This window comes from Mycetomoellerius zeteki, unplaced genomic scaffold (assembly GCF_001594055.1).
Source record: "Mycetomoellerius zeteki isolate Tzet28-1 unplaced genomic scaffold, Tzet1.0 scaffold70, whole genome shotgun sequence".
Classification (NCBI taxonomy): domain Eukaryota; kingdom Metazoa; phylum Arthropoda; class Insecta; order Hymenoptera; family Formicidae; genus Mycetomoellerius; species Mycetomoellerius zeteki.
In genome coordinates, this window is record NW_017257720.1 from 354,203 (window position 1) to 365,994 (window position 11,792).

General features: G+C 30.9%; 1 protein-coding gene across 2 annotated transcripts in view; it reads left to right on the forward strand.

The window, feature by feature from the left end:
- LOC108729142 (endoplasmic reticulum aminopeptidase 1) overlaps positions 1 to 7,282 on the forward strand; it is an 11,760-nt gene extending 4,478 nt beyond the window's left edge. Inside the window, exons 2-14 of one of the 2 annotated variants that reach the window (XM_018458116.1) lie at positions 1,320 to 1,475; positions 1,639 to 1,718; positions 2,102 to 2,198; positions 2,280 to 2,362; positions 2,433 to 2,638; positions 2,736 to 2,916; positions 3,115 to 3,340; positions 3,571 to 4,148; positions 4,225 to 4,459; positions 5,157 to 5,562; positions 5,660 to 5,802; positions 6,071 to 6,426; positions 6,531 to 7,282. In XM_018458116.1, the coding sequence (XP_018313618.1) occupies positions 1,320 to 1,475; positions 1,639 to 1,718; positions 2,102 to 2,198; positions 2,280 to 2,362; positions 2,433 to 2,638; positions 2,736 to 2,916; positions 3,115 to 3,340; positions 3,571 to 4,148; positions 4,225 to 4,459; positions 5,157 to 5,562; positions 5,660 to 5,802; positions 6,071 to 6,426; positions 6,531 to 6,689 (2,906 nt within the window). In that variant the 3' untranslated portion in view covers positions 6,690 to 7,282. The remainder of the gene's footprint in view (positions 1 to 1,319; positions 1,476 to 1,638; positions 1,719 to 2,101; positions 2,199 to 2,279; positions 2,363 to 2,432; positions 2,639 to 2,735; positions 2,917 to 3,114; positions 3,341 to 3,570; positions 4,149 to 4,224; positions 4,460 to 5,156; positions 5,563 to 5,659; positions 5,803 to 6,070; positions 6,427 to 6,530) is intronic. The other variant, XM_018458117.1, reaches the window with a different exon arrangement.
- The last annotated feature ends 4,510 nt before the right edge of the window (positions 7,283 to 11,792 follow it).

The following is an 11,792-nucleotide window of genomic DNA, read 5'->3' on the forward strand; positions in this document are numbered from 1 at the left end:
TTATAAATTTCAATAAGAATACCCCAAATAAAATAAAGCTAATGTATTGACTCTACGCAAAAATCTCTAACAACTTGTAAGACAAATCTTCATTAAAACAAAAATTTTTGTATATAGATAAAATTCCTTTCACAGCAACTCTAGAAGAACCGGATTTGACGATTCCCCTAGAAGGACCGTAAGAGCCAATTTAACTCCAAGCACATTTTCTTCGTAAACAACAAATGGAAAGAAATTAAACATACAGATAATTATAATGAACGTTTTAACAATAGTATCACTAATTTTATTAATTTATTTTATTACAAAAAGTTATATTAGTTTGAATTTCGTGAGGAGCCAAATTGGCTACCTCGGTCCTTCTAGTGTTAAAAATATTTACTACAAAAATAATAAAATTAAGATTATCCATGTTTTGAACAAAAAAATATAATTTTAAAGAGATCACAAGATGCATTAAAAGATACATAATATGTTTCTTAAAAATGTTACAATTTTAATATCACACACAAATTAAAAAAAAATAACTCTAATTTAAATATAATAATACAAAAATAAATATATGTTTTTTACTGTTTTAAATGGAATTATATAACATTCATTTGTATATAGGTTTACCAGTTTAACATACTTCATATGTGTTTGTTAAATTCTAATTACTTTTAATAAAAATATATGAGTATTTATTTATTTATCTTAATTATAAGTAAAAATTTTTAAAATTGAAAACGTTAACTTTCAAATTGCTAAAAATGTTATTACTTCATTTTTTATATAAGTTAAGTGCATTAGTTATTCTGCATAGTCGTGCAGCAATGCAAAATCCAGGTCAAGAGCTTAATCAAGAGGAAAGCAAACTTTTTGTTATACACGCATAAAGATATTAAATTAGTGACCTTGAATATAATTTGTAAATTAAATTCAGTTAGATAATACGCAAATAATATTTTTTATGTACATTTATATGTAATTATTTTTTATATGTACATATATACAAAATAATTAAAATTCGGAAATTTACATTTAAAAGGACTTATTTTTATTTTGTAATATATATAATATTATATTAACTTCTTATTTTTCGATTTGTTGCGCATGTGAAAATGAAATGAAGCTGATAAAGAAAGAAATTTGTTTAGATTATGTATTAATAGCTATGGAATGAAATTTACCTATCTAATCAATTAAAATTAATTATACTAAATTAATTATGTTAATTAGCTATAAATTATATATACGCAATTATAATTACGGCGAAATTTATACAAAATTACATAATATTGGAGCGAATTCTTTTCTATAGGATATCCTTGTTTCAGGAGATAGCAGCGCAGGATTGCACAGACGTAATTTTTACGAGCGCGCAAATGAAGTCGTTAGATGTTCTGAGAGAAAGACTTACTGCGTACTTTGTATTTGCTGCGTGGTACTTCTTGTCACATCACTTATTATCGCCTTGGCACCTTTGCGAACTGGTATTTAAATGTCAAATCTCTATTTTGAGCGAGCGTCATATTCTCAAAAGTCACAATATTAAATCACACACATTCAAACATCATAAATTTAATTTCTGCATAAAGATCACATTTTTCATATTTATTTTTCATATATTCGAACACATATTATTTCTCTTTTTAGGCTGCGTTTGTTCCGAAGAAGACTCGAGTAAAGTAACGCATGATGAAATGGACGCCGTGCCTCGGATGGAGAATGGAGAGGTACGCACATTTAAATACATATGAAAACATTAATATGGTTAATAATATTTAAGACAAAAAATTGCACATATCTTATTTGCTTTTGAAAAATTTTTCCATTTGGTTTATTGACAATGGTTATACAATGTTTGTTTGATTGAAAAATATATTTTTTATATTATATTTTATTAAATAAGCTAATTATGTGTATTTTGTAATATCGTAAAATTAAAAAATCTACAAAATATAGAAATTTGGAAAAAAAATTTACTTTAGAATATGTTTAATTGAAATAAGGCTATATTCAGTACAAGATAATGAAAAATGAATCAGTATAATTATGACAATAAATACCTACTTTTTTATTTATCGAATTCAATATCGAGTAATGAAAATTTTTACAGGTATTTCCATGGGATAACATAAGATTACCTGCTTTCGCACATCCTACTAGGTACAATATTACCATGCATCCAAATCTTACCACCTTAGAATTTAGAGGTAAATTTAAAAAGTTTTGCGTTTCAATAAAGAAATATTTCATTTGTACGTAATAAATTCATAGTTTGTTCTCATTTTTAGGACGAGTCACAATCGAATTCTATGTTGATGAAGAGACCAAATTTATCGTCTTCCATAGTAAAAACTTGACAATAAAGGAGCAAGTAAGTAACGATCACGTGTGCAGATTTTACAATGTCAGTTTTTGTTTAATTTTCGAGAGTTGACTTTTAGATAGTCAAAGATGGTCAAGAAGAGCTGAAAATCGCGAAATTACTCGAATATCCGAAGCGCGAACAGTTATATCTGGAATTGGAGGATTCATCGTTTCGGAAAAGAAATAATTACACGCTATTCCTGAGTTTCAATTCGACGTTAAACTCTACTGAACTTAAAGGGTTCTATTTTAGCAGTTACACCACTCCTGAAGGAGACTACAGGTAACTTCAAAATTATTATTATTCCCTTTATAACACATGGATACTTTATCATTGCTTTAATAAGACTGGTCTTTTCAATTTTTCCTTCAATTTTTAGATATTTGGCTACAACTCGATTTGAACCAACATATGCGCGTATGGCCTTTCCATGTTTCGATGAACCACAATTTAAAGCTAAATTTAAGATATCAATATATAGAGATAGATTTCACATTGCGTTATGTAATATGCCCGCTATAAATACTGAGGAGGCTGGATTTTATTTGGGTACAAATCTCGTAAGTACTTTAGTAAGTAAATAAATATGTTACTTATTTAATTTGATGTGAAAGCTTTTTGATTGACATCTCAAAAGTATCACCTGTTTTCATTTGCCGATCGTAAGCATAACAAATCAGATCATTATTGCAATTATAGTATTATCTGCGAGTGACCACATTTACATCAACCTGATTCAGAATAATGTTGCTTTTCAGCTACGCGATGATTTTCAAGAATCTGTAGACATGTCAACGTACTTGGTGGCTTTTGTGGTATGCGATTTTAAAAGAGTTTTCGAACTAACAAAGAGAAATACATCTGTAAGTGTGTATGCCGCATCGCATATGCTTCCGCATATGAAATATGCCATGACCACTGCTGCTCGTATTATGGATTACTTTGAATCTTTCTTTGGCATACCTTATCCTTTGCCAAAGCAAGGTACGTTTTTCAAACAAAATATGGATAAAACATACTTATAAAAAAATTGTTAATAGGTACTTTGTGTTTTAATGTATAATATTTTATAATACATATATGTATATGTGCGTACGTGCGTGCGTGTGTGCGTGCGTGTGTGTGTGTTTATAATACATATATAATATTTATAATACATATATAATATTTATAATACATATATAATATATATATATATATTTTTCTGCGCTTAGATATAATAGCAATTCCTGATTTTGAGCCCGTTGCTATGGAAAATTGGGGCCTAATTACTATTCGAGAATCGTTTTTAATGTACGACCCACAAGAAACTCCTACCGAAATACAAGAATATATAGCCGTTATTATGGCTCACGAATTGGCTCATCAATGGTTCGGTAATCTCGTGACAATGAAATGGTGGAATGATCTGTGGCTGAACGAAGGTGCTGCGACGTTCTTCGAATACAAAGGCGTGAATCACATTTTTCCCGAATGGGGCATGATGGATTTGTTCATATTACACAAAACGCAACGAGCACTCGAGCTCGATGCACTAGCCAACAGTCATTCTGTAAGCGTATCCGTCGAAAACCCCATTGAGATAGAAAGCATATTCGATACGGTTAGCTATTACAAAGGTGCTTCCGTCCTCTACATGTTGGAAGTAGTTTTATGCGCGTGTGCTTTTCAAAGCGGACTAAACGATTATCTAAACATGCACGCGTATGGAAATACGGAGACCAATGATCTGTGGGAGGTTCTCACAAAACATTCTAAAAATTCATCTGTTAGTACAGAACTTGATGTGAAAGTAAGTATGTAAAAATAATTATTTCGCTCGTTATATATTGCTGCATGTATTTAATACAATTAAAATATATTGGCAGATTATAATGAATACTTGGATCCAACAAATGGGCTTCCCCCTTGTTACTATCATCCGTGAAGACAGTACTATCACAGCGACTCAAAAAAGGTTCCTTGCTTCACCTCGAGAAGGAGCAAATACTTCGTATCCCAAATCACCCTTTGACTACAAGTGGTACATCCCGTTGCACTGTTATACAGACAAGGATGACTCGACAGAATCTTATATGGAAGTGTGGATGAATATGACCGATGGTGACAATTATATTCAAATTTATTTGTCTATTCAGAACCTAGACTTATATACATAGATCGAGCGCTTCCGTTAAAAGCTGGTCGAAGGAAGAGAAAGCATGTGTATAGGCACTCTTTAGCTTGTTACTACTGCTCTTCTTTTTTTTCTTCTTTTTTTTGCGCCACAAAGATAGCACGTCTATGGACATTGGAAGAACGAAAATAATAGAATATAATTATCCTTCGATATATATGATATAATAAGATATAGCTAGCTCCTCTTCAATCTTGTCACGCAAACTTTTGTGTGAAAGCGCAATCTGTATACACGGTGTGGCAATAAATTCGGTGAATATTCTTATATTCGGTTTGTAAACGCATGCAGCAAGTTGCGGCATCGTACTTGTTATAAATTAGCGAATCTAGAAACACATTTCAACATTGCACGCCTGCCCTTAACGGACGCGTGGCTATGTTCAAGCGTAGACTAATAACGAAGGAGCACACGTTCGTTAATGAAAATGGAACAAAGAGCTAATATCAAGTCTGTTTTGCAACTTGCTGCATGCGTTTACAAACTGAATATAAGAATATTCGCCAATTTTATTGCCACACCATGTATGTAAGTCTATGATTCAGAAGACACATGCTTTTGCTACATCCGATTTCTGCAAATTCTGATTAAGAAATTAAGACAAGTATTTCATATTTTATTTAGCAACTTTCGACATATCGAGCGATGTCGATTACATCAAATGCAACATCAACCAAACTGGCTTTTATCGAGTAAATTACCCGAAGGAGATGTGGACTTCGATCATTAAAACTTTGATAAAGAATCATACCAAGTTCAGTCCGGCAGATCGAGCAAATCTCATCGACGATGCGTTTTCGCTTTGCGATGCGGGCGAGATAGATGCTTCAATTCCATTAAAACTTTCGCTTTACCTCGTCAACGAAAGAGATTATGCGCCATGGGCGACCGTACTTCGGTATTTAAACTTTTGGAAAGACAGACTGGCCGAAAGTGCAGCATATAAAAAATATACCTTATTCTTTAAACAACTGATGGGTCCAATTACGAGATACATTGGCTTAACTGATGAAGGTTCTCACTTGAAAAAGTACAGTGTACTATTTAAAAATCTTGCTTATCTTTATTAGATATTCACTGACTAACACAATGAACAGGACATTAATCCAAATTTCATCTTAATGCAGATTATTGAGAACAGCAGTACTAAAATCCGCTGTTGAATCAGAAATGGACGATGTAGTGAAATCTGCAAGAAGTCTTTTTCAAGATTGGATATCGAAAGGTACACGTATCGCACCCAATATACGGAAAGTCGTTTATATGGCAGGTAAAGAAAGGATATACTATTTATATAAAATGTATTTAATTACGAATATAATATCAATATAATTATATAGGCTGGTATTCATAATCAATCACAGCAATTTTAAGTCTTAGCATCTTAAGTCTTAAGTGTTGTAACCAATCAGGACAATATAGCATCTTAAGATATTAATTATTGTAAGAGAATCTTGAAATAAGAACCGACTGTGAATACCAATCTTAGAGAACCGCGAAGTATTAAAATGATTCGTATAACACTAATATTTTCGTAGGTATCAAATTCGGAGAGGAGACTGACTGGCAGCATTGCTGGCAGGTTTATCTTAAAACACAAATCCAGAGTGAAAAATTATTAATGTTGCAAGCTTTAGGCGCGACGATGGATCCTTGGTTACTTAAACGTTATCTTCGATTATCACTGAATCGGAATCTGCTTAAGGCGCAAGAAGTTAATACTGTCATAACGTCCGTTGCTGCCAATCCACATGGACATTATCTCGCTTGGCGTCACATTAAAGCTTATTGGCCGCAAATAGAAGCCTTATATGTAAATGAATCGCTCTCGATAAGCAATCTCATACTTAGCGTTGTTCCTGACTACTTCATTACGGAATATGATTATCGCGAAGTAAGAAGAAGTCATTTCTTTGAAATTTTAATTTTTCAAAAATAACTGCACTTGATTTGTTTAAAATTTTATTACAATGAAAATATTTTATAATTTTTTTGTAGGTTTCTGAATTCTTCAAGCAACGTGACGTCCGCAGCGCTAACCGCACCCTGCAACAAAGCTTAGAAATGGTAAAATTCAACATTCACTGGGTAAAAATAAATGCAAAAAGCGTAAATGATTGGCTCACTACATATTTCACGGAAATGAATGTGAGTTAACCTTCGATCATCAAGAATAAACTGGTCAAAATGAACTGAATTAACCACATTCAATCGTACCATTACGGCTAATTTTTCTACAATTCTTATTCGTACACTTTTAAGAAATACGTGATATAAATTGCAAAAAATGAGATTCTCGATTATTTAAAAAGCAAAAAGAATCTCAAATGTCATCTAGGTATAAATTTATGGATCAAAAAAGCCAACTATTTCTGTCGATTTCATTATAGAAAGTCGTTTCCGTCAGGCAAATTGAATTTAAAAGACGACAACTCTTGAACGAGTTTAAATCGTTTTTCTTTAGAAAGACACTTAAACTTATCCTGTATAAAATTTGTTATAATTTGCTTGCCGGAAAGGATTCTCTAATGAATCTATAAGAGAGAAGCCGAATTGTTTATACGTAATACATTATACACCGATTTATACACACTTTTGAAAGTATTTATTTAACATGCACGCGGTGCGTGCCAGTCGAATCATTAAGTATAAAAAGACATAACGAGAGTAAAAATACATCATTGTTTCTAGGGTAGTCGTTGACATTCGGCAGATAAGAGCTAACGACATACGCCTATTGGCATTGAAAGGCCGGGTTCCAGCAATGTAAGATTAATTTTAATCGGTTTAACTTACTATTTATTTTTTCTAATTCTAAGAATTAGAATAAAAGATAAACGAGTTAAACCGAGATAAAGTTAATTTTTCATTGGTGGAGTCAGGCTTTAGTCTCTCGGGTTTGTTACATTTTAATGTAACAAAAAAAGGTAATCATTTTCACGCGATATCCAAAACCCTACATTTTTTTACTCATTACAGTACTTTATCACTACAATATTACTTTAACAGGGAGAGTCGAGCTTGCGACAAAATAAAAAAAAATGCTGATTATATATTATACTATTCACGTACGTCCTATGCATAAGTCTGCGACATAGCAGATATTTAGAGGTAGTAGAATTATCACATGACTGTATGAGCAATCGTTCGACACATTTAAGTAGCATATCAGTGTATGACAAAGAGAGGTATAATACGCTAAATCTCTCGGGTCTATGCCATAAGCACCGTTCAGAGAGATATGGCGGCGTTAAAGATAAATTCGGTTGCGTGAGCCAAGTGGATATATGTCAAACTAATTGTAAAAATCGATGTATATCATGTGTATTGCATATTCGTGTTTGCTAAAGGTTTGCAGGACACGTCTTGGTGATTGTTCTCCATGCGAAGTAGCATAAATATAGAGAATTGAATATTTTATTATGAGAAAATAAATAAATTTGTATAATCTAAACAACGCTTAATATATACATATGTATGGTGTGCATGTATTAATATAAGACAATGTGCTGTGTTTCTCATCGAATTGCTTTGTGAAGATCTAGCTGATGTAAACTGTCAATACTGGACTTATCTAGAATTTTTTCGTCACGGTTTTCAAGGCATTGCGTTTAATTCTGGAAAATTTTGGTCAACAGTAGTAAACCTTAATTTGAAACAGGATGTGTAAATTTCACAATGCGAACGACACCTGAAGCAAATCCGTTATATTTCTGTCTACTTATTGTTTTTCGATCGTATAATTAATTGTTTGGACAATAAATACCAAAAATAGTAAGATAAATTAAAAAATATTTAATTATCCCTGGCAGAAAAATTTTTACGAAAAACTATATAGATTGAGACAAGATTTTAGAAATTCTTAGTTTTTCATAGATATTTCTAGTGGGGCGTAGAGTGTTGTTTGTTTGTTTGACAAAGCAAGAAATCCTCCGCCCTCAAACAACGCCACTCTACGTCCCACTACAAATATTTACGAAATACTAAGAATTTCTAAGATCTGTCTCAATCTATATATGCAGTTTTTCTGTATTTTTTCGTAAAAATTTTTTATCGCCAAGGTATTATGTGTCAGTTGTTTTAATAAAAATATAGGTTAAGTTTATGTTCTCTGGAATTAAGTACGTAGGCATCTCTCTAATAAAACTGATCACACACGGATACAAAGATATGAAGGTCTGCAAAGTGTCTAATATAGTTATATAAGGAAAGCAAAATCAATCTACAAACATTCATGTGCTCTCCAATTTTACTCCTTGAATATTTCTTGATTTTGCCGGTAGTTAATTATCCGAAATTCGTGTGTCCTTGTAAAAATACAGTTGAAATTTAAGCACTTGTTTAAATGAAACACATTATTACTTATCGTCACGCTCATCGTTACACATGATGGTTCTTCAGTATTTTCTTGCCACGAATTTCTACTGCCATTTTGTGCTTACCATTATCGATGCCCACTACAAAATGACATTATCTAATATTTATTGTTAGTGTTTTTCTTATTGGATCAATAACGGCGCATAATTCATTGCGCTCATCGCATTTATATGGTTCCGAATTGAGGATACGTACATATAAATATCTACACATATAATACATACACAATTCCCGCACATGAAGAAAAATCTGTAAATAATTGCAGCATGAAATCATTTCTCATTATTTCATTAAGTAGATTTTGATACATTCTCCAAACGGCGAATTAATAAATCGACGCACAATTAGATATCTTACGTGTAAATAGCATATTTTTTCACTAACGGATATTCTCTATTATTAAAGCGTTAACGAATGGTAATCGCTTCGAAATTTTTAAGGAAAATGCGAACCAACTGGCCTATTTTCACATTCTTACAATATTCGAAAGTATTCATATAAATGTATATGTGATGTACAATTATTCCGTAACTTGCATGTTCATGGATCAGAATTTCAGCTGTGAATTTAAATTTAATAACAATCTTTGAATATTCGACATTTTAATTTCTATGATGTTTGGATCAAGATTATTATAATTTAGTCTTATTGTAAGATGAATAATTTATTAAGACAAATAATGTCAGTTTTATTTTTTGCTGAGAAGAATTTTATAATATCAAATCCTTTGTACACGAGACGACACGAAAAAATGTATCGAAAGACTGGATAGTAATCAAGAGTAATCAAGAGTATGTACTTACATATTTTACGCAATTACACGACTCCATTACATCTTAAGAGAACGAGGCTGTCTCTCATATTTATGTGAATGAATTAACATAACAATATATATTGTATACCATTCTCAACTGTATTGTTGTCATAAATATTTTGTTGTATAAAAAATATAAAACATGTACAAGCATATGAATTAATATATTATATGTTTAAAGTACATCAGATATGTATTTCCTTAAATTTTGTTTTCTGAAATCAACACAAACATCTTTTTATCCTTCTCTTTTTTTATAATATAATATTATAATAATGATATAAAATATCTGGAGTCACAAGAACGTTAAATGAAATTTATTACGTAAAATCATAACTCAATTATACCTAACTGCTGAAAAATGGAAAAATAATTTTTATTATAACACAATCGGAGATTTTGAAATTAAGAATGAAATTAAGAAGAATTATTAATTTATATTTATAAGGCATAAATTAAATTTTACTGATTGGATTATGAAAAGTATTATTATATATTTCAATATTAATAAATAATAATAATCTACTATGTACGAAATGCATTATATGCGAAACAGACATGCCAAATATGCCAAATAAATTGAGAATTTCATAAACATTCTTCCAATTTTGTTTTTAATATCTGTAAAGTTGCTGTTTGTTATCGAATTAGTTAATTTTTTTTAATAGTATTTGTTTGTCACCATACATCACAGATAATTACTCGCCCAGTCAATTGATGCAATAAACCAACAATGTTTTATAATGAAAATACTTGTTTTAACCTTATACTTATCCAGCACCGTAAATCATCATGAATCACACTGATAAAAAATCCAGATAGAATCAATTTCTCACCTAATTATATGGACATAATGTTGAAATTCTAAGAATTATAGAAAAAGATAAATAATAAGTTAAATCGAGATTAGAGTTAATCATACATTGGTGGAGAACCTAAGTTCTTGAATTCTCGCTACATTTCCTAAAATATTCAAGCAATTAACACTCAAAGTAATAAAAGCGAAGATACAAAACGTTAAAGTTTTTTTTATTTTTGTCTAACAATTCGTAATTTATAAAGAATAAGTGCTTTCTATTTGGTAACACAAGTCGACATAAGAATTGTTATATCTTTGTTACTCGCTAAATATCAAGAAAGATAGATGATGCTTGTATCGACTTGTGGAAAGCACCTAATATTAAGTTGAGAACATGTAAAAATGTAATAAATGTAATAACACGAATCGAATAATTGATGTTTTCATGTTTAACGGATAGGCGTGTCATAGCTGATTTATTTGACATAGAATTAATTGCAGGGTTTTGAATTAAATTTTTTTTCATCGTGTTGCTTGATGTAATATTCTCAGATGCTAACGGATTCTTGTTATTATTTTCTAATTTCTCTTTCTTGTTATCATTTTTTAACTAATGTCAGTTATGTAAAATATTCAAAGGTGTAAATTTTAATCTTTTACACAATACTTTGCAATGTTTTAAATATAAAATGTCATTATATAACGTTAAAATGTAAAAAAAAGCGTCGTGCATAGCGCTTTACATATACATATCATATACATACTCATACGGTGTCCAGCTGTCCAGTAAGTTTTGACAAAGTACTCGTATGCAGATAGAGCGAACTAAACTGACAATGAGTCGAAAAGCCCTCTACCATTTTGCAATTTTCACAATAGTGAACGAGATATTAATTTCTAAAGATTGTCGAATAGCGAGCAAAATCGACGCATAAGATTACTTTAAGATTTCTTTTAGAGTTCTTCTTTATAAAATATCTTAAAGGTGTTTTTCTTAAAGAACTCTTAAAGGAGTCTTATAAACAAAAATTATACGAAAATTGGACTTTTAAAGGAAGACTTTTAGATTCAATTAGTCCGCTCTACACACGAGTGATTTGTCAAAACTTACCGGACACCCTGTATATATACAATGTCTTTTTTTTAAAGGTGAATATAAATAAACGTACACAGCGTACATATCGCGCATATATGAATGCATTATTATTTATAATAAATGTTAATTGGGATGTGAACTTGGACACACACACCACACACACACACACACACA